Raw genomic sequence first — 25,458 nt, 5'->3', positions numbered from 1 at the left:
ATGCAGTGGCAGACGCTGTCCCCTTTCACATTGCCTGGCCCAGGGACCCTCCAAAAAAATCTCATCTTGGGGTGCCTCGGTGGCTTAGTCAGTTAAGTGTCCAGTTCTTGTTTTCTGCTGGGGTCATGATCTCGGGATTATGGGCTCAAGCCCCACATTGAGCTGCTGGACACGGTGTCTACTTGTGATTCTCTCTCCTCTGCCTCTGTCCCTCCCCGCCCCTGCTCTTGCTCCCTTTCAAAATAAATAAATGAATAAGTTTTTAAAAAAGAATATTTCAGCCACTAAAACAAAAATCTCATCTTTCCATTTGAGCTCATTTCTTCCTTTCAAGTCCCAACGTCGTCTTTTAGTTAATCTGTTCACTACCTAATAGTTTTAAAACTTAGGGAGTGAAAACAGCAGCCTCTTATTTGCTCATGATTCAGAGGGTCCTGGAAGTCTCTCCTGGGAGATTCTTCTGTTTATGTGGCTTCAGTTGAGGTCACTCACTTAGCTGTATTCACCTGGTGCTGGGCTGGGATAGGAAGCCCAAGAAAGCTTTTCTTACATGTGTGGCAGCAGAGTGTGAACACCACAGGGGGTGGAAGTGGGGGTGGGGAGGAGGAATCATTAGAGCACCTTGGAGGCCACCTGCCATGCTGCTGAAAAGTTGAGCCCTTGAAATCCAGAGAGACATATTCTAAGGATACGTCTATACACAGAATGATTTATGAGGGAAAAAAATCCACCCACAAAGAAAGAAAAAATACCAGAAAATATGTCAAAAGGAAACCAGTGTCTTTCTCAGTGTGGTAGGATTATGGATGACTTGAGCTTCCTTTATGCTTTTATGAGGGGTTTTTTCCCTCATATTTTCCAAAATCATTTAAAAAACGATTAGCCATCCTAAAATATTAATCAGTCCTTGCCAGGCAAGAGTGGTAGTTGGGGGTAATGGAGGCCTTCTGGGGTCAGTCACATTCCTCCAGATTAGGTGACCCATCCTGGCAGACCCGGAATTTCAGGGTCACCCAACCCCCAGGATCTTAATGGGGTTAGTTAGTCCTGTGAGGGCACCTGTGGAGACAGTTACCAAGCTCTGGAATCCCCTTCACTCCCTGGAGAAAGCCAACACAATGACTCAGATATCATGTTGGTGAAGTTGCTCAGAAAAGAGAAGATTCGGGTGGGGGTGGAGGGTTCTCCTTGGCAGTTGGCTCCCTCTGCTTCAGCCAAGACGATGAGCCTTTCCCCCTACAGGGGGTGCTGACTCCCAAGCCACTAGAGCCTGCCCTAGGGTCAGAAGAGCCATGTCCCTCTCTCCAGCACTCCCAGGTCTGGGACCAGACAAGATAATAGGCCTACCCTTGGCTGTTGGTCTTTCGCCATCAGGTCTTGACCAAACTTACAACTTGGTGGCTTTGTTTCCTGTTTCCTTGGGAGGCAGGGTAATGATCCTTTGAGGTATTCATGTGCATGGTCCCATTATCCCCACTGGTCTACAAGAGGCCCCTCTCTGGGTTTGTTCGCTTATTCATTTTCTTTTCTCTGCCACTGCCATACTGCTCCTCCCCATAGTTAATGGATTCTAAGGTATTTAGTGTATGTTTTTTGTTCATCTCCGTGAGCTCTTGCAGAAGGGGTGGTGAGATTTTGTGTGCATGTATTTTAATTTGTACTTTTGATCCCCCCACTTCTCCCACGCCCACCACAGACAGCATGGACTTCCGTACCCCCTTAGGGACTGTGTGAGAATTTCTTGGTACAGAACCACTGGTTTCCAGATTTCTGCTTCCCAGGCCAGTTCCCACAGAGGATCTGGAAGAAGCTGGAACAGAGAGAAATAGGAGTAAGGTGGTGTGCGCAGAGGCTACAGAGATAAGCAGGGGTCAGCGTGTGCTGGGTCTTCACTGCTGATCATGACAAAGAGTTTGGTTTTTATCCTAAGAACAAGGGGAGACCACTGAATTAAATTTTTTTAATTTTTTTTTTTAATAGGTGTGTCTTTAGCACCAGAAGGGCCCTTAGAGACCCCTGGTCACAGTCTGAATTTACAGAAGGCCCAGGGCCCCACAGCTTAGGAGAGGCAGACCTAGGACTATGATTGCTGTCTCCTTACACTTTACCAACATCGTGATCCTCCCCGGTTGCAGAGGGCCTACCTGGGATGGCGGCCTCTGGAGGCGTGAGATGGGAGGGCGCTGCTGTCCTGGGGAGTCTGGGGTTGCTCCCGCTCCCTTCCTACCACTGGACTTGCCTATACTTCTGGGGGCACTGACCAGGGCCCACCAAAGAACCCCAAGCCAAGACTCAGGCCTTTGGCTTCAGCCCTTCAGATGCCCACTGGCAGCCCCTGGGAAGCTTCCCATGCTGGTGTAATGAGAAAGAACTGAATGAGAGGGTTAAAGACATGTGTGCCAGTCCTGGTTCTGCCTCTCACCCTTTGAACCTCAGTTTCCTCATCTGTAAAATGGGCGGTAGACCAAATGATCTCTCAAGTCTAACCTTTCCTCCCCATGCATTTGCTCTAATAAGGCACTTAGACTTCTCATACCCCCTCACTCTAAGGCCTCTCTGTCTGTTCTTTTAATTCTGAGCATGGGAAGCCGGGGTGGGTGGGTGGGGGAGGTGTACCTTCAGAGTTTCACTGACCCTTTTCACCCTCGTACTTCTGGACCTCTGCTTTGGAGAGGCATGAAAAACTAAGCCATTGTTTGCAGCCACAAAGCTGTTTGCAATTTCAGATAGAACCATTTTATTATATCCCATCCAAAGATTATTTGAGTTGTGTTTTGTTTTGAATGCTTGTTAGCATTCTGGATTTAATTAACTGGCAGAGACAACACTACTCCTCTCCCCCTTCCTGCCACCCTCAGCCCATGCCCACTCCATCTTCCAACCCCAGCTGCCAACCTACAGCTCACAGCCTCTGCCCACATGGGGTCAGGGCATCCATTGTTTTCCTGGGGGACTCACCTGGCAGATGAAAGGGAAGTCCTGCCTGCTGCTTCTCCCTCGCTCTCCCCTCCCTTCCCCTCTTCCTCCTCCTCTCTAAATTGTGCTACTGTTTATGGAGCATTCACCATGTGTCGGGCACCAGACCCAGCGCCTTGTATGTCTTACTTTATGGTATCCTCAATATCCAACAAACAAGTCTTAACATATCTGTCATCCAGAGATGAGAACAAGTCACTTATCCAAGGTCACAGAAGTAGTGAACAGCAGAGTCTGGCCTCAAACTGAAGTTTGTGTGACTCTTAAACTTTTGCCAAGAGCCCACTACAAAAAACTACCTTCCTGGAAACAGAGCCACTTTGGGAGATGGGAAGATAGCACCCAAGAGTCAGGTTCTAGAGAGATTTCTTATTACTTAAGTCGACCTACTGAGAGCATTCACACGTGGGTTCCGTTCTTGCCTCTTGCCACGCCCCCTTCCCCAGCACAGCCTCTCAGCGGTCTGTACACAGCCTCCAGCACCCCCTGCCCACCCCGCGTTCACCATGTCCTCTCCAGACTGAGCGTGGGACACCTGAGTTCCCAGACTTCTCATCTGCATCCCAAGCCTACTTTTCTCTGCCCACTTTGCCCTTAGAAGAGCCTCCCCCCGCCCTGCCACCATGCTGGGGTGTGATGGTGCTGATGGGAGAAGGCCTGTCCCCTCCATTCCGGGGTCACCCCTGTCCCCTGTGTTCTAGAATGGGCCGCAGCTCTTTCCCAAACTGACTTTCCCTGATAGGCAGGAGGAGGAAGTATTGGAGATCCAGCCAGGGATGGGTTACAGAGGGTCTGGTTAGGAGCCCAGCTGCCTGGGTCTGAGGCCTGGCTGGGCCTTCCACGAGCCGTGATGGCCTTGGGCAAGTCACTTAACCTCCTAAATTCCTGTTTTCCTGTCTGTGAAAGAGGACTGTCCCCTTACCTACCTCCTGTGATGGTTATAAGGCCTGAATGAGTTGGTGTCGGTAAAGCAGTCGTGGGGGTGCTTGGCGCCGTGTCTTGTAGGCTGGTTAAGAGAATTGGCTTGGAGGAAGCAGAGCTTGTGTGACCCAAACCTCACACCCACAAGCTTGCACTCTGCGGCAGTCTGAGAACCAGGGTCCCTAGCTTGAAGCAAGTCACTGAGGAAAGTTCTGGAGAATTCTGCATCAGACAGAAAGGAGCAGAATAGAGCTGCCCCTCACCTCTTTTTTAGTACAGATTTCTCACCTTGCTTGAGGGGCGCTCACAGAACATCAGCTTGAAACACAAAAGTCCCTTACATGTGATAGTTCATTTATCCCGTGGGGCCTCCGGCGCAGGTCCCCTCCTACTGCATTGGCCTGTGTGCTGAGTTGAGGGCTGCTTTTCAGTCTGCAGTTTTCCTGAGCACCTACTAGGTCTGATGCGTTCACTCTCTCTCAGTCGCGTGCTCTGTTGCTCTCTTCACAAGTCAGCCTCAGGGCAGCTAGATGTTTTCCTATGACTGCTGAAGGTCTCCAGAGCAGGCATCCAGAGAGAAGCCACAGAAGCTAAATGGACTTTTCTAACCTAGTCTCATGGGTCAGAGATCATCATCTCCCACATTCCCATCTTCAGGGCAGTCATCCAATCTGGGGAAAGTAGGCGGGGGAAGGGGACGTTCGGTCTACTACCCAGCAACAGGAGATTGTGGAGGAATTCACAGACACATTTGAAAACCACCATAGAATCACGTTATATAGAGAGTAAGCCGCCCACCTAAGTCAGGTAGCTGATAAACGGTGATAAATGGTGGGTACCCAGGTCCTAGTCCAGTATCTTCGTATGCCAGAGTCAGTCTCCTGTTCGCAAGCCATCCTGCCAGGGGAGTGCAGCGGCTCGGAAGACTCGGGCCTTACCCTCAGCCAGCTTACCATGCAAGAGCAGGTATTCGAGGCCAGCCCGGTTCTTGCCATCTCTCTGCCTCTTTCTGTGAGTGTGGCAGCCTGCTCGCTTGCTGATCAGCAGGACTGAGGAGGCAGAGGGCTTGTAGGGAGCCAGTGCCCACTTCCAGAACCCCACATCCACCATCAGTTTACCTTTGCCCGGTGGGGCTAGATTTGTGTGTGCACATGGGTGTGGGTGTGTGTGTGTGCCCGCATGTGCACATGTCAGGGCTATTCTCACACCTAGGAGTCCTGCTGGTCACCATTAGTATCAAGATACAAAACACCCCAAGAGCGTGGAACAGGTGCTTGGCGAATGTTTGTGAAAAATGAAAACATTATTTTGGGGAATCTCCTTACCCCCCAACACATCCCCTCTGACTCCTAGTTTGCCTGCTACATACCTTCCAAAAGGTAGCAGAAAATGGAGGCCACCCTCTAGCCTCCCAGGGAAGACAGAATTCTGGCCCATTGAGGCCAGGCTGTCTCTTTCCCGGGGGAATGGCTGAGGAGTGTGATCACTGTGGTGGCATAAATGGCTGATTGGGCCTCTTCCTTCTAGATTCTTCTATCCCTTCGCAAATCACCTGGGGGCCCCTACTTCCCTTGGTTCTATAGTCGGGGCTTACCCAAGCAAAACCTCAGGATAGGCTTGCTTGGCCTGCCCTGACTTATCCTCTGTAGGGCTTCCAGATCCTTCTGTGGAATAACAGAAAGATCCTCAATAGTAGAAGCCCACAGACCTGGGTTCAGATCCCAGTTCTACTGCTTCCCAGCTCTGTGACCTAAGTAAGCCCCTTCCCCTCTCTGGTCCTGAGTTTCTCCCCCTGAAATTAGCAGACTAGACTAGATGCCCCTCGGGGCCTGTCAGACTCTTGACTGTCACTGATTCCAGAGGCCAGGCTGGGACTGAGTGGGCTGCTCTATTGGTCAGCCCCGCCCCCGCCCCCCCCCCCCCCCCAGAGTCTGTGGACATGGCTGGGAGGTCATTCCTGGTGTTTGGGAAAGGAAGAAAAGCTGAATGGGACAGAACCTCCTTTGTCATGTAAACAGGAACAGGCTGAGCCAGCCTTCTGCTCCAGTTCCGGTGGGCTGGCTGCCCATGAGCTCCAAGGATGAGTCACTGACAGGAGCAGCCTCGGTTCCGGAGCTCTGGCGGCGCCAGCCCCAGGGCACACGGTAGCTGCAGAGTTTAATGGTGGGATTCAGGTGCTAGGTGACAGGAGGGGGATCACAGTGCTTCCACATGCCCCAGGTAAAATCTGAAGGCTCTTTGCTTGCAGGCCTTCCCCGGAGTCCCTAGAGTTTAGGCCAGGATCCCAAACACCTGCCTTCCAGGCTTCCTCCCTCCACAACTCTGTAGCCTTTGAGGAGCCATCAGCCCCGGAGGAGGGGGTGGTGAGGCACAAATGCTGCACTACCACCCCCACCCCTGCAGCCGATGAGGGTTCAGGAGTCCCCCAGACGCGGGGACTTCCTCCCTCCCTCCCAGGCTCTCACAGCCTCCCTCCTACGCTGCAGTGACCCCTCCAGATAAGCAGTATGGCAAATGGGCAAGCCTGGAAAGATCACTCTGTGTCCAGAAGCCTTGGGTTTGAATCCCAGGTCTTGGCTTCCTTGGGCAAGCCATCTGACCTCTCTCAGCCTCCGTTTGCCAGCCTGGAAACTCCCCTCCACCCTGCGCAGGAGGCAAGTCCGGGAGGAGCCCTGCCTAACAGCGTCGTCAGCGAGCTGCCTCTGAGTCAGGGCTTCACGCGTGGCAAGGCAGCTACCTCGCTGTGAACTATTGAAAAGCCAGCCTTTGACACAAGCAGCCGCCTCTCACCGACAAAACGGGGCTGATGATGCTAATGTCTGCCTCACGGGGCTGCCGAGGGAAGCCAACGCAACTGCGTGTGCAGCAGCACTTTGTGAACCATGCGGAGCCTACCCGGGGAGGGGTACCGCTCCCACCACAGGATAGCGAGTAGCAGGGTGGGCAGGGCAAGGGCGAGAGCTGACATCATAATCTCTAGGAGCGGACCGGAAGCCGAAAGGACAAACGTGGCCAGGACCACTGTGGTGCCTGCAGGTAGAGACTGTTTTGTTCACTGTTGTGTCTTGGGACCCTGGCCCAGGGCTCGGAGAAGTATACAGTTGGTGCCCAATCTGTGTGTATTGGGCTCATGCCTGAATGAACAGAGACTAAAAGAGAGACAGTTCCTGAGCCTGTTCTCCACCTCCCCTGCTTCCACTGCTTTCTCTCACAGACGTCTGCTCCCCACACCCGAGATCACAGGTGCTTAACTCAATCTGTGGACCCCCTCCAAAATGACATGCACAATATACGGTGTTTTTGAAAACGTATCTTCCTGAATCAAGCCTCCGCGTTCTGCCCAGAACATTTTTTCAGTAAAGCCTGCTCTGAAGGGTAACATCTCCCAGGTGCTTAGTGAATACCCATCAGTTGGATTCACTGCCAGGTGCCCTCTGGATTTCAAAACAAAACAAAACAGAAGAGCAGCCTTCACTTTTTCTCTTTGAGATGGGCGTACAGGGTCCTACCAGCCTGCCGTTCCCCTTCAGCCCCCACAAGGTGCCAGGCAATCGACCTGCCGTCTTTTATACAGAAAAGTGGTGACCCCGCATCAGAGGGCCTGTCTTGGGAGTGGCTGTTACGCTGCTGGGTGGGTCACAGAGCTGCATACACTCTCGCACTCTCATGTCCCACCTCGTGCATTTAGGTGGGACAGGTATGACAGGGCCCAGAACCTAGGAGTATTTTTTTTTTAAGATTTTATTTATTTATTTGACAGAGAGAGATCACAGTAGACAGAGAGGCAGGCAGGCAGAGAGAGAGAGAGGGAAGCAGGTTCCCTGCTGAGCAGAGAGCCCGATGCGGGACTCGATCCCAGGACCCTGAGATCATGACCTGAGCGGAAGGCAGCGGCTTAACCCACTGAGCCACCCAAGTGCCCCAGAACCCAGGAGTATTAACGAGACCTCATGGTGTCCAAACTCAGAGCAGTGATCCCTCTTCTAAATATTTCTTCCACTATATATAAATACATGTGTATGTGTATATGTGTGTATGCGTCTGGGCATACGTGTGTTTATGTATCTGCATATCACTGTATGTGTATATGTATCGGAGGAAACTGACAATATATAAACAGTGACAAAAAGCCCTCTTCTCCTCTCCCCCTCCTCCAAAGAACCACTGTGAACACCTGGCTTCTGTTCTTTCCATTTACCATGTCCAGCATTTATTGAGCACCTACTGTATGCCAGAAGTTTGCCATGCAGTGTGCTTCCCAAGCAGCATCTCACATTAACTTTTCATCTTATGGTGGGCATTTACCACCTTCTTATTCACACATTTGTATTTTCTTAATTTTTAAGGCCGAGGAGATAATACTGTTTTGTCACCTTGCCTTTCACCATACCATCAAAATTTCCTTCCGTGATATTAAATATTCATTTACAGAATCTTTTATAACCGCGGCATGATGTCTTATTGCCGGCAGGTTCCACGCTTCTCAGGCTGGGGTGCGTGTACCCCTGAGGGCAAAGCCACGGGATAAATTGTAGAGCATTTTCCTGAAGGAGAAATTTGACTCAAAGCTTTGGGGGAGGGGGGGAAAACCCATTATTTTAATATCAAAACAAGTACAGATATGCCATAGCATAGAACCCAGAGCACCCATGAATTTTAAAACAAAGCAGCAGGGTCCAAAACCGTGAGAGCTTGCCGTTATTCTCCTGAAGACCCATGTCCCCTCTCCTCTGAGGGGGGCAGAAATATCTGAGAGGCACCAGGTTCAAGTTCAAGCCCCTCTTTTTCAGAGGAGGAAACTGAATCCCAAGGAGAAGGAGGACTAGCCCGCAGTCTGCAGGTTATGCATTGTAGAGCCAAGCCAGGTGACCTCTGGGCCCTGGACCTCTCCCGCCCTTCTGAATTTGGCATCACCCTTTGACTGCTTTTTCTGACCTCGCCTCTTGAGCAGTCAAGCCTCTGCCTCTCAACGGTGGAAAGTTCTTGCTTCCTGCAGGATCTATCCTTAGCAGTTTTTCCTTTTCATGGTACTGGCCAGGATCTGAGCTGTGTGCTCAGTGACTCCCCTAGCACTTGGATTTTCCAATGACTATAGTGGATTATGGGTGTGTATCTACTGGTCTGTCTTCCCCATGAGACTGGGAGCCTCGTGAAGGCAGGAATTAGGAGCTAACGTTGTTATAATCTGACATTTATTGAGCACCTACTAGACGCCAGGTGCCATGCTGAGTGTTTCATTTATAGTATTTATAGTCTTCATCACCGCTTTTTGAGGAAGGTATCGTCATCCCCAGTTATCTGGTAAGAAAACTGAGTGGTTAACACTGGCCTACCATCCTGCACACAAGTATTTTGGTAGAAATATTTATTGTCGACTTACCTGTCAGGACTTTGCTAGATGCAGTTATGATGAACAAGACGGACTCCACTCCTGCCCTCATGGAAATTACAGACAAGTTGGAGAGATGATATTCAGTGAATAATTTTACAAACCCCAGCCAGAGCCCATTTATCTGCCTTGGTTTGGACACGCCTCGATGACTTCTGAGCTAAATGACCGGGGCAGAGTCTTATACCCTCCCTGTACCTCATCTTCTTCTATAAAATGACAGTCATTGACGTACTGACTTCATAGGGGTACTGTGAAGAGGGAAGACCGTCACACATACATAAAGCACTCAGAGCAGAGTCTCCCACATTCCAGATGTATTGTTGCTGCTGGTGGTAGTGAGAGGCAGGGCATGCTAGGAAAAATGTGGCAGGGGAGGACCAGCTTCAGGGGTGACATGTGATGTGAGTTCTATAAGGTGAAGAGGAGTTAACTTGGCAGAGTGTGGGGGGGGCAGGGGAGGGGAGCAGGAGGTTGGAGGGATGTTCCGAACAGAGGGACTAGTAGGTACAAAACATGGGGGGCGGGGGGGCGCAGAGCAAGTAGGTGAGCTCACCTGAGGAACTGCGAGGAGTGTGGCTAGATCGCATTACGTGGGAAGCTGCACCAGGTCAGCATCTAGAAGGAGGAACCTGGGAGGACCCAGATAGAGCTGTCCCCAGGACCTGGGCCCATTGCACCACACCAGTGATCCAGGCCATGGAAGAAGCTCAGTAAATGTTTGTCCAGTGGGCAAGCAAGCATGTGGACAAAAAACTGTTAGCCTCACGTGGTGTTGGGTAGGGGTGTTCTGTTGTCACCCAGCTGGGAAAGGAGTCCATTGTCCCATTTACATGGTGCTGTGTGGACAGCCCCATCCCACTGTCAAGCTGTTAAACATCCATTTGGCTAGTCCCTCTCTTCTCGGCAGTAGGATAAACCTTGTGTCTTCCAATGGAGACATCCAACAACGGGGACTCAACCAGAGTAGATGCCGAGAGACTCTCTACGGCCAGTTCCTCAGATCTAAGCCAGTGGTGTTCACATGTTTTTACTCATGGAATCCTGTGTTGAAATAATCTGAGAAGGAACCCAGGGTATGGAATGGGGACAAGCAGAGCTCCCATACCAAGGACTCAGAGCTCTTGATAATACCCGTTGCTTCTGAGAAAGCACCAGGGCTCCATAAAGCAGTACAGAACCCAAGGGTCCAGCTGAACCTCTGTTTCCCCCCAAGTATGGAAACCGAAGCCCAGAGAAGGGATGACTCTCCCAGGGTCACACAACTAGGGACAGACCCAGAACTAGATCGAGACATTAGACATTGATTTTATACCCCCAAGATTTTCCTCCACACACCCCCCACCGCCCCCACAGTGTGGGGCCTTGAGGTGGGAAGGGGTGCATAGCCGGGATCTTGTCCAGAGTTCGGCCTCCAGCCCTAGTCAGGCCACAGACCACAAGAGACAAAAATCTGGAAGGCAGGCGTGGGAGGGCTGTTCGGGGTCACGGCCTGGTTATGCTGTGTCTTTTTTTTTCCTCTCTCTCTCTCTCCCTTTTAATTGAATTTGAGGTGGTTGGTTTTTGTTTCCTTGAGAAATGGAAAAGAATGAAACTGCGTAAACACAGCGATGTTAACTCCCTGAAAAACCTCCTGCCATTTTAACTCTGTTACTGGAGAAATAAAAGAGAAATAATTTGTCCACCCACACTTAGCTCTTTCTGACGAAGGTAGGTGAATATTGCTTTGCTAATCGAGGGTGACGGCTGGAAGTGGAGCCACGCTGACTGATCCCAGATTGAGAGGAAGCCACAGCCACCCCAGAAGGAGCGGCCCGCCATGGGTCGCCGGGGCCCGAGTCACCAGGCGCCTGTCCACCTTCCACAGGTCTCTCCCAGCCGGTAGTGATGGAGGCGCTGGACCAGGCCGAAGGGCTCATGGACTCGCCCAGAGAGATGCCTCCGCCCCTGCCGCCTTCACTGCCCTCGGAGCCCGCTCAGAAGCCGCCACCTCAAGGCACCGGGAGCCACTCCCTCCATGTCAGAAGCAGCCTGTGCCTGTTGGCTGCCTCGCAGTTCCTGGTAAGGATACCTCGGGCCTCACGAGGGTCTGGAGAGAGGGCAGGTGGAGGGACAGCCCACCACGTCCTCGCCAAGATGGCTGCTTGGGGCTCGTGGGGGACGAGGGGCCTTCTTGGTGCCCCTCGGTGACTCAAAGCTCTCTGGCCAGTGTGTGGAGGAGGCTGGGGTTCTCAGCTACAGCCTCGCTAGCTAAGACCCTCACAGTCTGCCTTCCCTAAGCCGAGAAGCAGGAACTTAGGGCTCCCCAGCAGCCAGGCCTGCAGGGATCTCTCCGAGGACTTCCTGTCTAGGGAGATAGCTCTGGAAACTTTTCCTTTTATGTATGTACCTGGTTGGGGAGGGGAGATCCCCTCTGGGAGGGGCTTTATCTTGGCTCCCTCCAGTCAGCTTTTCTGCAGGGAGCGTCCTGAGGCTTTCTCCATGCACGAAGCCCCTGGCCTCTTCCCTCAGCCGTATAGTCTGGACTTTGGGGGGCTAGGTGAGGCTGCAGGCGAGCTCTGCAGGGGGAATACGGGGGCGAGAAGCCCAGGCTCCAAACTCAGTTCATTCCCCCAGCTTGCCTGCGGGGTGATCTGGCTCAGCGGCTATGGCCCCATCTGGTCACAGAATGCCACAGACCTCCTCTCTTCCTTGTTCACACTCCCGGAACAGCTGGGACCCATGGTGAGTAAGCTCCAGGGAGCTCCCAGGTAGGAGGGAGCGACCGGGGATCTCCAGTGTCACCAAGCCCTGGATGGGACTTCTTTGAGCTCAGAAGCTAAAACCCTTCTCCCTGCTCCCCACCCAGCCCTGGTCGGCAGCTTTCAGAGCCTCGGTTTTGTCACTGTCAGAATGGATGAGAACTGTGTCCCCACCACCCCCTGACCTATTTGTTTCGCATTCCCCAGGCCTGGCTGGGTGTTGGGACCTGGGAAGTCCCCAGTCTGCTGCTGGTTACTCTGTGTGTGATCCTCATTACCACCCTGGTAAGGCGCCTGCTAACCTGACCTCAGTGCTCCCCTCCTCAGACCCAGAGGCCCAGCCCCAACCAGCTCCCATCTAATCTCCAAACTAGATGTTTTAGGTCAGGGCATCTGTCTCCTTCCACCAGTGTGCCCAACCTGGGATGAAAGGCACCTTCTTCTTGAAAATGGGTTTGCGGTGTTCTAGGCTGAGGGAAGGACCAAGGCCAGAGAAGACTAGTGTAGGAGCCCCACACCCCTCCAAGAAGATTTCAATCCCCAGGAAACTGAAGGCAGGCGGGGGGTGGGGGGCAGGGGGTAAGGTGGGGGCTAGAAGCTCCCATCTAGGTGACAGTGCCATACACACCGCTCCCAGGAAAGCAGGGCTGTTCTAGACTCACTGAGGGCAGGGGGCTCAGTCTCATGGCTACCCCATCACTCCAGGGCTAGCCAGCACGGCCCCAGGTCCATGATGCTTTATCTTCCCAACTAGGCATGGCACCTCCTGAGGGCCCCCCCAGAGCCACCCACCGCACCGCCCCCTGAGGACAGGCGCCAGTCAGTGAGCCGCCAGCCCTCCTTCACTTACTCAGAGTGGATGGAAGAGAAGGCCGAGGATGACTTCCTGGACTTGGACCCTGTCCCTGAGACTCCTGTGTTTGACTGTGTGATGGACATCAAGCCTGAGGCCGACCCTGCCTCACTGACTGTCAAGTCCATGGGTCTACAGGAAAGGTGGGAAGGGCAGAGGAGGGGTGGGCTCTATGGGCTCTTGAGGTCTCAGCAGTGCATCAGAAGGGCAGGTGCCTGACTCTGACTCCCAGTGGCCAGGTCAGAGCCAGTCTCATGGTTTAACCAGTGTAGACACATGCTCCTCAGGTCTGATTACGTAGATCAGAATGACCCAAGGTAAATGCTGTTACTGCACATGAGCACACAGGCATACACAGGTACACATGTGTACAGTCACACGTAAACTCCCATACTCAAGCAGGTTTGGGTAGGTTCGTTTATTACAGGACTTGTCAGGACCTTTAACACTTGTGTTCATTGTAAATCGTCAAGGGGGTAGCATGTGGCATTCCTCAACTTCCATAGAGTGAACCCTACATCTATACTTCTATAGAGTGTCCCATAGTGTTCCCTAGAGCATAATTTGGGAGGTGTCACCACTTTCTCTTCAGAACCCTGCTGGGTAAGCCAGATCACACCAGGTTTGCGTAACCCATACGACATCATGGAAGAAGCCCTGGATGAGGAGTCAGAAAACCTCTCTCTTGGTTTCAGCTCTTCCATCTCCTTACTGTGTGAGCTTGGGCAATTCTTGTCCTCTCTCTGGGACTCAGTTTCCCTTCCTATATAATGAGGGCTTTTCAGCTGCCCTGGGCCGTAGACCCTGAACATGATAGTAGAGCTGGTCTAGTGCAGACATCTGTGTTGCCATGTTCCACGCCGGGACTCCCTCCTCCCCTGACAGCCAAGGGGCCTGACGTCTCCTGGAGGAGATGTCCATGACTCCTTGGCAGCCTTACCCAGGACTGGTGGGCCTAAGGCCACGACACAGAGAGTAGAGCCCTGCTTCTCTGATCTAGGCAGGTGCCCACTCTCATGACTGCCTGGGGCCATAGGGCTGGGACAGCAGTGACAGAAGAGAGCCCAGGGAGGGCTTTGCTGAGGTAGCCTTGGATGGAACCTCTGGAACTGGGGCCCCCAGCCTCCCTTGGTTAGCGGCTCCGCTGCAGGAGGCAGGAGATGGGAAGTCAGGCCTCAGCCTCAGGGCTGAGACTCGTACTCCTTGCACAGGAGTGCGGAGCCCCTCCCACTCCTCTCCTGGGTGGCCCCCTGCTCCCACTCTGGATCTCTCCCACCTCCCCACCTCTGAGACGCGCTCCCCCTTTCCCGGTCCTTCCAGGAGGGGCTCCAACGTCTCCCTGACCCTGGACATGTGCACACCGGGCTGCAATGAGGAGGGCTTTGGCTACCTCATGTCCCCACGAGAGGAGTCAGCCCGGGAGTACCTGCTCAGCGCCTCCCGGGTCCTGCAGGCCGAGGAGCTTCACGAGAAGGCCCTGGACCCCTTCCTGCTGCAGGCAGAGTTCTTTGTGAGTTCCCCCAGGCCAGCCACCCACAGCGGGCAGACCTTGCCTCTTACATCAGTCACACATCCAGCCAGGCAGTGGAGCGGGGTGTCCATCAGCTCTCCTGCCATCTTGGGCAAGCTGCTTCCCGCTGAGCCTCAGTTTTCTTGTCTGGAAAATGGGGATAAAAATCACTGAATGTTGCAAGGGTTAAAGAGATGGCTAACGTGTGCAGAGCCCTCAGCCCAGTGACTCGTGTCCAGTGGTATCCCCAACTGCCCAGCACTGTGCTTTGAAAGTGATAGAAAGCCTTCCTTCTGACTCGGCTGTTTTCCCTCCTGCTGCCCCACATCTCCAAGCACTGTTCATCCTCCGACAACTCTCCAGTCACCTCCAGCCCCCGCGACCCCTGCAAGGGCCTCCAGCTGCTTCCTGATGGACTTAGAGGGGCCCAGAAAATGACATCTCTGCTTTGCCTGCCTGAGCGCTCAGCCAGTCATTAGCTGAGATATGGGAGATGACAATATCACCTTCACTTTTGTTGATGAAACTGTTTGGAATGAAGCTTAGGTGCGGAGCAATAGCGAGCTTCCTAATCCTAGGAATTAACAAGTTTTCTACCCACCCCAGGTGGTGTACCCCTACATTTCCTTCTCTGCAAGAGGGTCCCCAAGGAGGAGGAAGGAGGGGGCTTGGGCCCAAAAGTTCATTCCTCACTCGAACTCACCCATCCAGGAACTCACCCACCAGTGTAGGCAGAAAAGGGCAAGGGGCCCTGAGTATTTGGGGAGAGCCCCTCCTGGGAGAAGCCAGGGGGATGGGACAGTCATGTGCCTCCCTCGGTTTCCCTTGCACAGGACACCTTGTCTCCTACCTGGGCCTGATGGCTATTTCTTCTGAGAAAGCCTCTGCCGCCCTCTGACCCACATTCTCCAGGGCTGGGCATGGCCTGTCTTAGCTGAGTTGGGCCAGCCTCCCATGCCTACGGGGACTGTCCACTTCAAACTGAACCACCACCGCCCCCCACTCCCAGGCCTTTCTCTTCTCAGGCATCTGCTCACATCATCCCCTCACTGGATGCTTCCAGAAAGTCTTCCCCAACTACCCCACCCTCAGCTTTGCTGTAAGTTCCCACCACCCTCACCTCCCCTTGAAGAAGGGGCTTGCATCCTCTCTGGTGTTTCCTGTTCAGTAGATCATTGTCACTCTGGCCCAGAGACAGGGGGAAACAGCCTCTACCCTCGCTTCATGGGCATTTTTGTACATGTTGGTTGGGGGGGGGGGTGGATTCTCATAGTAACCCTAGAAATTGAGTGTAGTGATCCTTGAAGCCCATACTTACTATGTCCTCAAACTGTGGACACTGTGAACCTATCTGGGGTCAGACACTGAGCCATGTGGACAGGTGGAAGGAGGAGCAAAGAAGCCAGAGGTACTGGGGAGTCACCCCAGGAATAGTGGGGAGGGCGCAAGACGGGAATTTAAAGGCTGGGAACTGTTTGGACAGATGGAGAAAGGTGAGAACAGTGCTCCCAAACCTGAGGGAGGTCAGAAGGAATGCTGGGAGCTCAGACCTGGAGACAGGAGGGCAAGGGGCGTATTCACAGCAGGGAAGAGAGACAGACATGTAATTGGAGAGCAGGTCACCTGTGGGGGGGGGGGAGATTAGGGGAGCGGCAGAAACAAAGACCAGATTCCAGGCCATCTCACATGCCAAGCAGAGAACTTTGGACTTGGGGCTTTTGACACAAAACAAGATTGAGAAGCTCAAACACATCAAAGAAGGAGGCTTCTTTCCTGCCAGAGAATTGGGGAAGGCTTCTTGGAGGAGGTGTCGTTTAAGGTGGACAGGACAGAGGAAGAGGAGGACAGGGTGGATGTTCCCACAAGGCAAGCTGCCAAAGCTGAGCTCCTGAGGTGGGGATGTCCAGGGTGGGCCCTCGGATCTGCAAAGCCATGCAGGTGGACTGCAGCTCTGGGCGTGTGGTAGGAGGCGGGGATTGGCTGGGTCACATTGTTTTCTTGTTCTTGTTCATCAGCCATTTACTGAGCATCTACTACATGCCAGGCTGGCTCTGGATCAACAGTTGTAATAATAACTGTTATTATACACTCCCTATGTGCCAGGCACGATTTACAGTGCTTTTTACGTGCAGACTCGTTTACTAGTAAATGTTCACTGAATGAATGTATGCATTCAAGCAAGTGTCTGGGCTAGAAGTTAAGGGCCGACCAGTGCTGGATTCAAACGTCTGTGAGAGCCCACAGCTGGTAATACCCCCGTGTCCTGCTCTCATAGGAAATCCCCATGAACTTTGTGGATCCAAAGGAGTATGACATCCCTGGGCTGGTGCGGAAGAACCGGTATAAAACCATCCTTCCCAGTGAGTAACTCTGCACCCCAGGGGGTAGGGATGGGCTCATCTTCACCTCATGCCCCTCGCCCTGAGGAAGACCTCAACCCTAGAGCTAGGTGTCCAGAGTCACCAGGAGAAGAGGAGGAGGGTTGGGGGTACCCAATGAAGAGAAAGGCCCCCCCTTGTGAGGGCAGAGGTGAGTTCATTCCTTCACCCTTGCCCTGGCTGTGGAAACCCGGAGAGAAAGAATGAGGATAATAGCAGCTCCCAGACAGGAATTTAAAGGCCTCTTTATCTCTTCAGAATGGGCAGATTTTAAAGAGGGGAAGATAAGGCTCAGAGATGTTAAGTGACTCACCCACAGTCACATAGCTAGGAAGTGCAGAACTGAGTTTCAGCCTGAACCTCCTTGACCCTGGAATCAAGCAAGCTCTTTTGTCTACCTTGAGTCGAGTTGGGTCTGACTGTGAGTCCTCTTAACAGCAAGAGCCACCCCACAAGGGAAAGAGCTGTCTGCCAGAGTGTGAGCTCCCCGCCACTCAAGGTATTCAAGTGGTGTTGCATGATCCATCCCCTGGCAGATCTGAGAAGGATTTTCCCCTTTTGAGGGCAGTTAGACCAGGTGACCTAAAACTCCTCTTTCAGCCCTGGGGTGTCATTTTTCAGATAACTTTCATCAAGCCCCTATCTGCCTGTCACCCTTGCCAAGTTCTGGCCCCAGGCCCCAGGGCTAGCTTAGGGGGTGACTTGTTGAAAGTGAATCCCCACCAACCTACTCCACTCAGTTTGTGGAGTAACGAGGCTTTAAAAAAGCAGTTTTGCCATCAGCATCTCCAACAACATGTAAGATGTCATGACTTATTTTTAACTTTTAAAATATCGACTTGTGGTTGCTATGGTTACACAGTCTCTAGGTAGTTCCGGTTAAACAAAGCACCATTTAAGGCCAGGATGCATTATTCAGGGCTGCTCACCTCTTTCCTCATCTTATCACCTTCCAACCAACCAACCCCCTGTGGAGGGAGGGGCTCAGGTCCCCCAGAACCCAGGGCCTTGCTGCTCACTCAGAATGGCCCGTAGCAGTGGGCGGGATCCAGGCCATCTCTCCTCCTGGTCCCCACTGGATCCCTGAAAGCTCTTGAGCCACTTCAGCTCTGAGCCTCCAGGCCTTGGAGCCTCAACAGAGCATCCTCCACAGCCAGCAAGAATTGACCGTGGGCCTCAGACACTGGGCCAGTGCGGGGGTGCTGTGAGGCTCGTTTTCTCATTCATTTGGCACACATTGGCTGAACCCCCGCCCCAGGGGCTGGGAACTGAGGCATGAATGAGACACAGGGAATTCCCAGTCTAATGGGAGGAACAGATCCAAGGGCAGTTCATAGGACAGACTGACCGGTAACCCCAGCTGGCAGCACAGAAGACGAGATATAAGGGAGCGATTTCTGTGCATTTGCCACTGTGTTTCCCAAATACCAAAAGGGTGCCTGGCTCATAGTAGACCTTCTGCTCCTATCTGGGTGAAGGAGGGAGGGAATGAATGAATGAATGAATGAACGAACAAATGGACGTCTCTCGGATCAGCTCTCCCTCTCCATCCTCACTGCCATGTGACTTTTGTGGGTTAGGGCGTCTCTCTTGCCCAGTTCCAGGGACACCATTTGCAAAGACTGCATTGACGTAATGCCCCTGGCCTTGGGCCAGGCAGTAATCTCCTGACGGGTCTCCTGAGTCCTGCACTCTCCCCTCCTGCCCGTCGTCTACCATTATCACAGAAATGGTGCAAAACAGAAATCCAGTCGTGTCCTTCTCCTCCTTAGACACTGTCATGGTCACCCTTGTATTCCTTGTGTTCCAGTCTAGCCTTAGAAGCGTGGTTTATAAGACCCTCGATCAGCTGGTTCCTCTCCACCTCATGTCTCCATGCCCCATCCTGGCCTGTGCCCTGGAATCGGTCAGAATGGTGTCCCCTACTGTGCCCCTACTGGGCCGTCACACCCAGCCTGGAGCTGTCAGACCACCCACTGCTTGCCTGCCTGCCTAGTACTTGGGGGCAGGCAGGAGGAGTCCCTTGCCCTCAAGCACAGTGCCAGGCACAAAGGCAGTGGGCTCATCGTGTCCCCAGTGCATGCCAAAGGCCCTGGTGTCTGGCCCGAGGGTGCTGTGCCCACTTCTGGCCCCTAATCTGGGCAGGTATCCACAAAAAGGGACCCCACCCCGTCCCTCAGCACTCCCTCCCTGTTCCTTTCTTCTGCCTGGACCACCCAGCGTTGCCTTCCCTTCCCCTTCCTCCTCTGCTGCCCCGTCCCCAGATCAGCTGCCAGGACCTCAGGCCTTGGGGCTGGGCATAAAAGGGCTGGAGAGCAGAGGCTTATGAGTGTCTCCTGTTTCCCCTCCCTGGTTTGGGATTCTCTCTACCTGCTAACTTCTAGGGAGGCTGGTAATAAATGCAGTCGTAACAGCTCTGGGCTACATAGTGCGTGTTGGGCTAAGTTACTGGCCTGGGGACAAGTTACCATTCACTCCTTTCACCTTTACAAGACCAGTAGGGCTAGGTTGGAAGGGATGTCTCCAGTCTGCAGACAGAGCAGGGGAAGCTAAGTTAGTGGTTCACGTTCACACTACCAGCAAGTCATAGCATCAGGACTCGAACCCAGCTCTCCAGCTCCCCTGTCCTGCCTTGGAGAGCCCCAGAAATGGGTGCTGGCAACATCTTTAGTTCAGCCCTCCCTATTCAGGAGAGAAAGGGAAGCCCAGAGAAGGGACAAGACAGGCAGCTGGTGACAGAGCCAGAGCAGAAACCAGGCCCTGGGCCCCCCAACACCTCCCCAAACACCCCGCACAGCCTCCCTCTGTCTGTCCCATCTCCTCACCGCCAAAAGAAGACTCCCATCCAGGGAGGCTCTAGCTGGAACAGAACAGATTCTACTCCAGGGAGAGGGGCAGGAGGGTGTAAGACTCTGTAACTGCGGGATTGGATGTGCGAATGGATTGGAAAAAAGAAAAAGAAAAAAGCTGTTTGTGCACACGTGTGTCGGCTGCTGAGATCCCGCGGTTGGATGGCAGGCTTGGAAGGCTCCACACCTTCCATCCCTGGGCTCTCCTTTGGCTTTCTACCCCCAAACCTCAACAGTCCTTTATATTTACAAAGTACTTTACGGTTTACATCACACCTTCCCAGCTGTTTTCTTATTTATCTTTCTAACAACTGCTTTACCCCCTTATTACAGATAGGAAAATTGAGGCTTAGGAAGACCGTGTGCTTTTCAAGTAGACCCAGCGCATTAGTGACCGTGTGTGCCAAACGCTTGTCACTGCTAATAGGGATGTGTCTCCTAGGTCGTTCTTTACTTGACTTAACCCTGTCCTCTCCAGAACATGAGGCACGGGGAGACCAGGGCAGCTTAAGGGACACAGACAAGGGGCAGGCACTGATGCCACAGAGGTAGAGAGCCAGGGCCACAGAGATGGGCCAGTGTTTGGTTAGTGGGCAGGGGAAGGAGAAACTTCAAGAGTCTCAAAAGAAATGCAGGTGCCCTGTAGTGGGCCCGATAAGATGGGGCCCTGCCCTAAAGGGGTTGTTGCACCTGTCAAATACCAGCCTCACCTATCTCCCCCCCACCCCAGACCCCCACAGCAGAGTGTGTCTGACCTCACCAGACCCTGAGGACCCTCTGAGTTCTTACATCAATGCCAACTACATCCGGGTATGTAGCCCCATCCCTGTGACCTCTCCCTGAAAGGGAGGCCCGAGCCCACAAGATCTGTCTTCCAGGCTTGGCCCTAAGCCAGCGTGGCTCCCACCAGCAACCCCTACCCCCCAGGGAAAGGCCTGAGTGTGGGGACTAGGCCCAGGGAGCACTGCATCCGGCCCTGACAGCCTGGACTTGGCTGGCCGCAGGGCTATGGTGGGGAGGAGAAGGTGTACATCGCCACTCAGGGACCCATCGTCAGCACGGTTGGGGACTTCTGGCGCATGGTGTGGCAGGAGCACACGCCCATCATCGTCATGATCACCAACATCGAGGAGATGAACGAGGTAGGCCTCCCCCACCCTGACCCCACTCCCCTGTGCTGTTCCCAGGGGTCTGCCACTTTGTGCCCTTCGCAGAGCGTCTCGTTTCCATATTCCTCCTGAGGACAGTCTTGGGAGGTTGGTAGCCTGCCGCCAAAGTGGGGACATGGGAAGCCGAGCAGGGTGAGGTCATTTGCTCAGGGCCACGTAGATGGGCCAGCCTGTGATGGGAAACAGGCTGCCTGGCTGCTTCCCCACCAGCCAGGGCTCACTCTGGCAACTCCTGTACCAGTGCCAGCCCATTTACTCGAATCCCCAGAGGAGTCCTTTGAAGTAGGTATTACTCCCATTTGCCAGAGGGACCTGAGGCTCAGAAGGGGGAAGTAACGAAGCTGAGATTTGAACTCTGCACTCTCGAATTGCGAACCCATTGCCCTTTCATATCTTGCCCTGCTGGCCCTGGTGGGGCACTGGGGAGACTGGAGGATGCGGGCACTGTGAGTGTAGCAGCTGGTCTGGGCCCCTGCAGAAGTGCACTGAGTATTGGCCGGAGGAGCAGGTGGTGTACGACGGTGTGGAGATCATCGTGCAGAAAGTCATTCACACTGAGGATTACCGGCTGCGACTCATCTCCCTCAGGGTGAGGCCAGGGGCTGGGCTGGGCCGGGTGGGGAGGATGGGGGGCAGGGCCATGACAGGGGTCGGGGGGCACCACAGATAATGGGGTCCAAGACTCTGCTGTAGCTGAGATCCAGGCCTGTGCATTCTCAGGGTATATCCATAAGCAGGGATGGGGGAGGGGTGGATGACCGGAGGCATGACGAAACCTTAGTTGCATTTAAAGCTTTTGGATTCTCTGTATCTACACTGTCATTCTGAATGCTTTCCAGCTCTGCTTCAGACACGCTCAAGTCCAGGACTGCCTGGATGAGGGATCTCCATAAGCCTCCAGCACTGTCCTTACTTAAAACAGAAGGTCCATGGTCACATTGAGCTCCTGTAGTACGCAACCTGGACACCAGAGGGCAGGCGCTTCTTGCTACGTTTGGGTTTCACAGGGACGTGAGGGTTACACAAAAAAGATTTAAAAAAAAAAAAAAGGCATATACTATATGAACAATACAGAACAGCCCAGAAGAGTGTGTGTGTGGTGGGGGTACCCTCCCACCCTGAAGTTGTGCTTCTTCCATGCAAGGCATAACAGAGGAGACTGTTCCTTTGGAATCAGGAGGATTAATGGGTTCTGTTTTTGAGAAATAAGACCCATGTTTGGGGAAAGTAGAGCCCAATGGCATAACCCCACGGGTTGGAAGAGGTGAGCCAGGCACCAGGAAGCTGGTGCTCTATCCAGAAACAGTCTGAAGTCTACTGACACTGGCAGCCACAGGGTCAAACTCAAGGCCTGAGACTTGTCCCTCTGATCGGCCCTCTCCCACCGGAGAAGGTAGAAGGTGAGGTGTCAAGGCGCTCAGCCCCAGAAGGGCAGTGACCACCTGAGACACTCCGAGATCTAGTCCTTGCCAGAGGGCATGAGAGAACCAGGAGGTGGGGGTTGAGGCTCAGGTAGCCACCATAGCCAGATAATCTAGAGGCCCAAGGAACCAGCTTTCTGCTTTCCTGGAAAGAGGCGGAAGTGAGGTGAGGGCTGCCTCATTGTGTCGGTGACACTGGACAGCTTGGGGACATTTACTTTTGTCCATGAGTCTTTACAAGCGCCCACCCTAAGCCTCATTCTGGGTTGTGTCCCGGTAACATAGAGCTGTCCAAAGCCTGTACTCTTTCCTAGAGGAGCACCCACAGATGGTAAGTACCAAGCTAGTGATGGACGAGAAAACAAAAGACCGACCCTCTCTGTTAGCCAGGGTGCTCAGAGAGGGCTTCCTGAAAGTGATGGTGCTGACTGGGCTTTTGCAGGATGAATAAGGATTGACTATGGGGCAAACAAGGGGGAAGAATGTCCCAGGCAGAGAAAAAAGTAAAAAAGAATGGCATGGAAGATAGACTAGCCTTGAGAGTGTGGGGGGAGGGGGAGGGCACGGTTTTATCTACAGACCACTGGAATGCAGGAGCATTGAGTACTAGTATATAGGGGTGGGAGAAGGGCCTGGAGGTCTAGACCCTGGACCATGGATCCTGTTTGCCAGACTGAAGACTGAGAAGAATGGGTTTATTCGGAGACAAGCGGGAGCCCTGGGAGGGTTCTGAGCGGAATAGCGGCCTGTCCAGATTGGTGCTGCACACAGACCACGTCTGGCCATGTTGGAGATGGAGTAGTCAGGGAAGAGTGAGAGATGGCAGAGATGATAAAGGCCAAAGCAGAAGTTGTGCTGGCGCAGAGGAGAGAAAACTGACAAGACTTGCCAGGGGAGAACAGGCGGAGCAGAGCGGTGATGGGAGAGGGAGAGTCCCGGCACTCCGAGTTGAGGGACTAATGGGTGACCAGGCGGTTTGTCAAGATAAAGAACCAGAGGACAGGAGTGGATTGGAGAGGGACTCCACCTCTCTTGGATGATCCTGGAGTTGCTGGGGCAGAACTGGCCAGTGAAGACCAATGCCAGCATCACTGATGAGCTTTCACTACCAAGCTGGCTCTAGGTCTCTGATGCCACTCAGCCGTACACAGTGTAGACGGCAGAGGCCATCAGTCCCACTCCCTGAGTCCTCCTCGCTGTGTTCTTGCTGCTCCTCCCATCCCCTCTGTGGGCTGGTTTGTGGGGTCTAAGAGTTCACGTGTATCTGGGGTGGGTCTCTGTCTCCTGGACAGAGTGGGACTGAAGAGCGAGGCCTGAAACATTACTGGTTCACGTCCTGGCCCGACCAGAAAACCCCAGACCGGGCGCCCCCACTCCTACACCTGGTGCGGGAGGTGGAGGAGGCAGCCCAGCAGGAGGGGCCCCGCTGTGCCCCCATCATCGTCCACTGCAGGTGGGTCTCCGCGGCTGGCCCCCTGGGCAGGGTGGCCTCCCTACTACTGAAGATGCTCTGTCCCTTACCCGGCATCCTTCCGCTCTCAGCGCGGGGATCGGCAGGACGGGTTGCTTCATTGCCACCAGCATCTGCTGCCAGCAGCTGAGGCATGAGGGAGTGGTGGACATCCTTAAGACCACGTGCCAGCTCCGCCAGGACAGGTCAGCCCAGGCGCAGGGGTGGGGGCCCACGGGGAACCAGGGGCAGTCGGGGGAAACTGATGCACGCACGAGGTCAGGGGCCAGAGGACACACAGCAAATGGACTCCTGGTAGGTAGGGAGCGGAGAGGACAGCTGGATCCAGACAGCTGGAGGCTGGATGGGGAGGGAACAGGAACAGGAACACCACTGGTGAGCAGAAGGGCAGGGGCGAGAGGTAGAGGGGCATGCCATCCCTGTCCCGCTATCTGTGTGTGGGGGGAGGGGCAGGAAGGAACAGAGGGGGTGGCTGGCAGGGATCAGACTTTCCACTCTACACAAAGACAAGACCCCTTGCGAATGATTGGTAGTCACGGGTTTGGGGGGGCGCCCTCCCACAGCCCATCCGTCCACAACCCCATGCCCCCATGTGTCTCTGCCCCCAGGGGCGGCATGATCCAGACATGCGAGCAATACCAGTTCGTGCACCATGTCATGAGCCTCTACGAGAAGCAGCTGTCCCGCCAGGCCCCAGAGTGATGGCACTCCTGCCCTGAGGTCCTCTGAGCATCACCCAACCTGAGTCTGGGCCCCCACCCTGGCCACGTGCAGAGCCCTGCCTTGGGCCTGGCCTGCCCCCCCATCCCTGCCCCTCCTGCTTCCTTCTCTTCAGTCTGCTCCCTTCCTTCCTCCTCCTCCTCCTCCATCAGCCTTGGCCTGGCCCCAGGCCCCCCCAATATAGCTCTTCCTACTGTACATACTGGGGATGGGGGCGGAGAGGGGGAGGGATGTGCCAGGCCAGGCCTGGGGCCCTGGGGCCTGACCCGCGCCATGCAGACCTGGGGCCTCAGTTTTTAACTATGGTTCCATTGCTACTTGATCCAAAACGTTTCTGTGCCGCACTCCCAAGTGTCTTGCCGCAGTGTGTCTTTCTGTCCACCCGTCTCTGCTGTCTATACCGGCCACTGTGTCTTCAGCCCGGGAAAGGGGTCGTGAGCTCCAGCCCCAAAGCAGCCCAGGCCAAGGCACCTGCCTCGGGCCCCCACCCCCGCTTCCCATGCAGCAGATTGCATTTTGCCCCAGTTAAGGCGACCGGATGGGGAGCTCCCGAGGAGTTGACTGAGAGATCTCAGCTGGGGGAAGGTCTCTGGGTTGGGGTGGGGAGGGAGGAATGTCACAGCAAGGGTGACCTCCTGGTGTCAGATGCCCTCAGGAGGCAGTGACCAGCCTGTGAGGCATGGGAGGAAGAATGAGGGGGTTGGCTGTGAACCCAGAGGACCTGGGCCCCAGTGGGCGTGGAAGAAGGGGGAGCTCTGAGGGCGGGGTGGGGTTTGGGCCCCAGATCTGTGTGAAACATTTCTCTGTGTCCCTGTGGGAAAGCCTTCCCAGCAGTCCCGCTGCGTGTCGCTCTGCGTGTGTTCCCGTGTCCATGCGTGTGTTGAGAGCCCGGCAGCAGGGCGTGCATGACTCTTGGCAACATGTGTTATCTTGGAGCCACGTGTTTTTATTGCTGACTTTAAATATTTATTCCACGGCAGACAGAGACATTTGGTGTCTTTTTATAATTTGCTCGTGGTCATTGAATAGAGCAATAAACGGAGCATTTTGAGCAAAACTA

At 53.9% G+C, this 25,458-nt stretch overlaps 1 protein-coding gene across 4 annotated transcripts in view; it reads left to right on the top strand.

Moving 5' to 3' along the window:
• PTPN5 (protein tyrosine phosphatase non-receptor type 5) overlaps window positions 1-25,458 on the top strand; it is a 54,377-nt gene extending 28,919 nt beyond the window's left edge. For 3 of the 4 annotated variants that reach the window (XM_059138057.1, XM_059138031.1, XM_059138039.1), the window contains 12 exons: window positions 11,154-11,347; window positions 11,903-12,010; window positions 12,235-12,312; window positions 12,782-13,023; window positions 14,201-14,390; window positions 16,666-16,750; window positions 20,348-20,427; window positions 20,622-20,759; window positions 21,265-21,375; window positions 23,500-23,660; window positions 23,750-23,863; window positions 24,287-25,458. In XM_059138057.1, the coding sequence (XP_058994040.1) occupies window positions 11,154-11,347; window positions 11,903-12,010; window positions 12,235-12,312; window positions 12,782-13,023; window positions 14,201-14,390; window positions 16,666-16,750; window positions 20,348-20,427; window positions 20,622-20,759; window positions 21,265-21,375; window positions 23,500-23,660; window positions 23,750-23,863; window positions 24,287-24,380 (1,595 nt within the window). In that variant the 3' untranslated portion in view covers window positions 24,381-25,458. The remainder of the gene's footprint in view (window positions 1-11,153; window positions 11,348-11,902; window positions 12,011-12,234; window positions 12,313-12,781; window positions 13,024-14,200; window positions 14,391-16,665; window positions 16,751-20,347; window positions 20,428-20,621; window positions 20,760-21,264; window positions 21,376-23,499; window positions 23,661-23,749; window positions 23,864-24,286) is intronic. The other variant, XM_059138049.1, reaches the window with a different exon arrangement.

This window comes from Mustela lutreola, chromosome 1 (assembly GCF_030435805.1).
Source record: "Mustela lutreola isolate mMusLut2 chromosome 1, mMusLut2.pri, whole genome shotgun sequence".
NCBI lineage: Eukaryota > Metazoa > Chordata > Mammalia > Carnivora > Mustelidae > Mustela > Mustela lutreola.
Note: the sequence above shows the minus strand (reverse complement) of the source record. Positions and strands in the feature narration are given on the sequence as shown.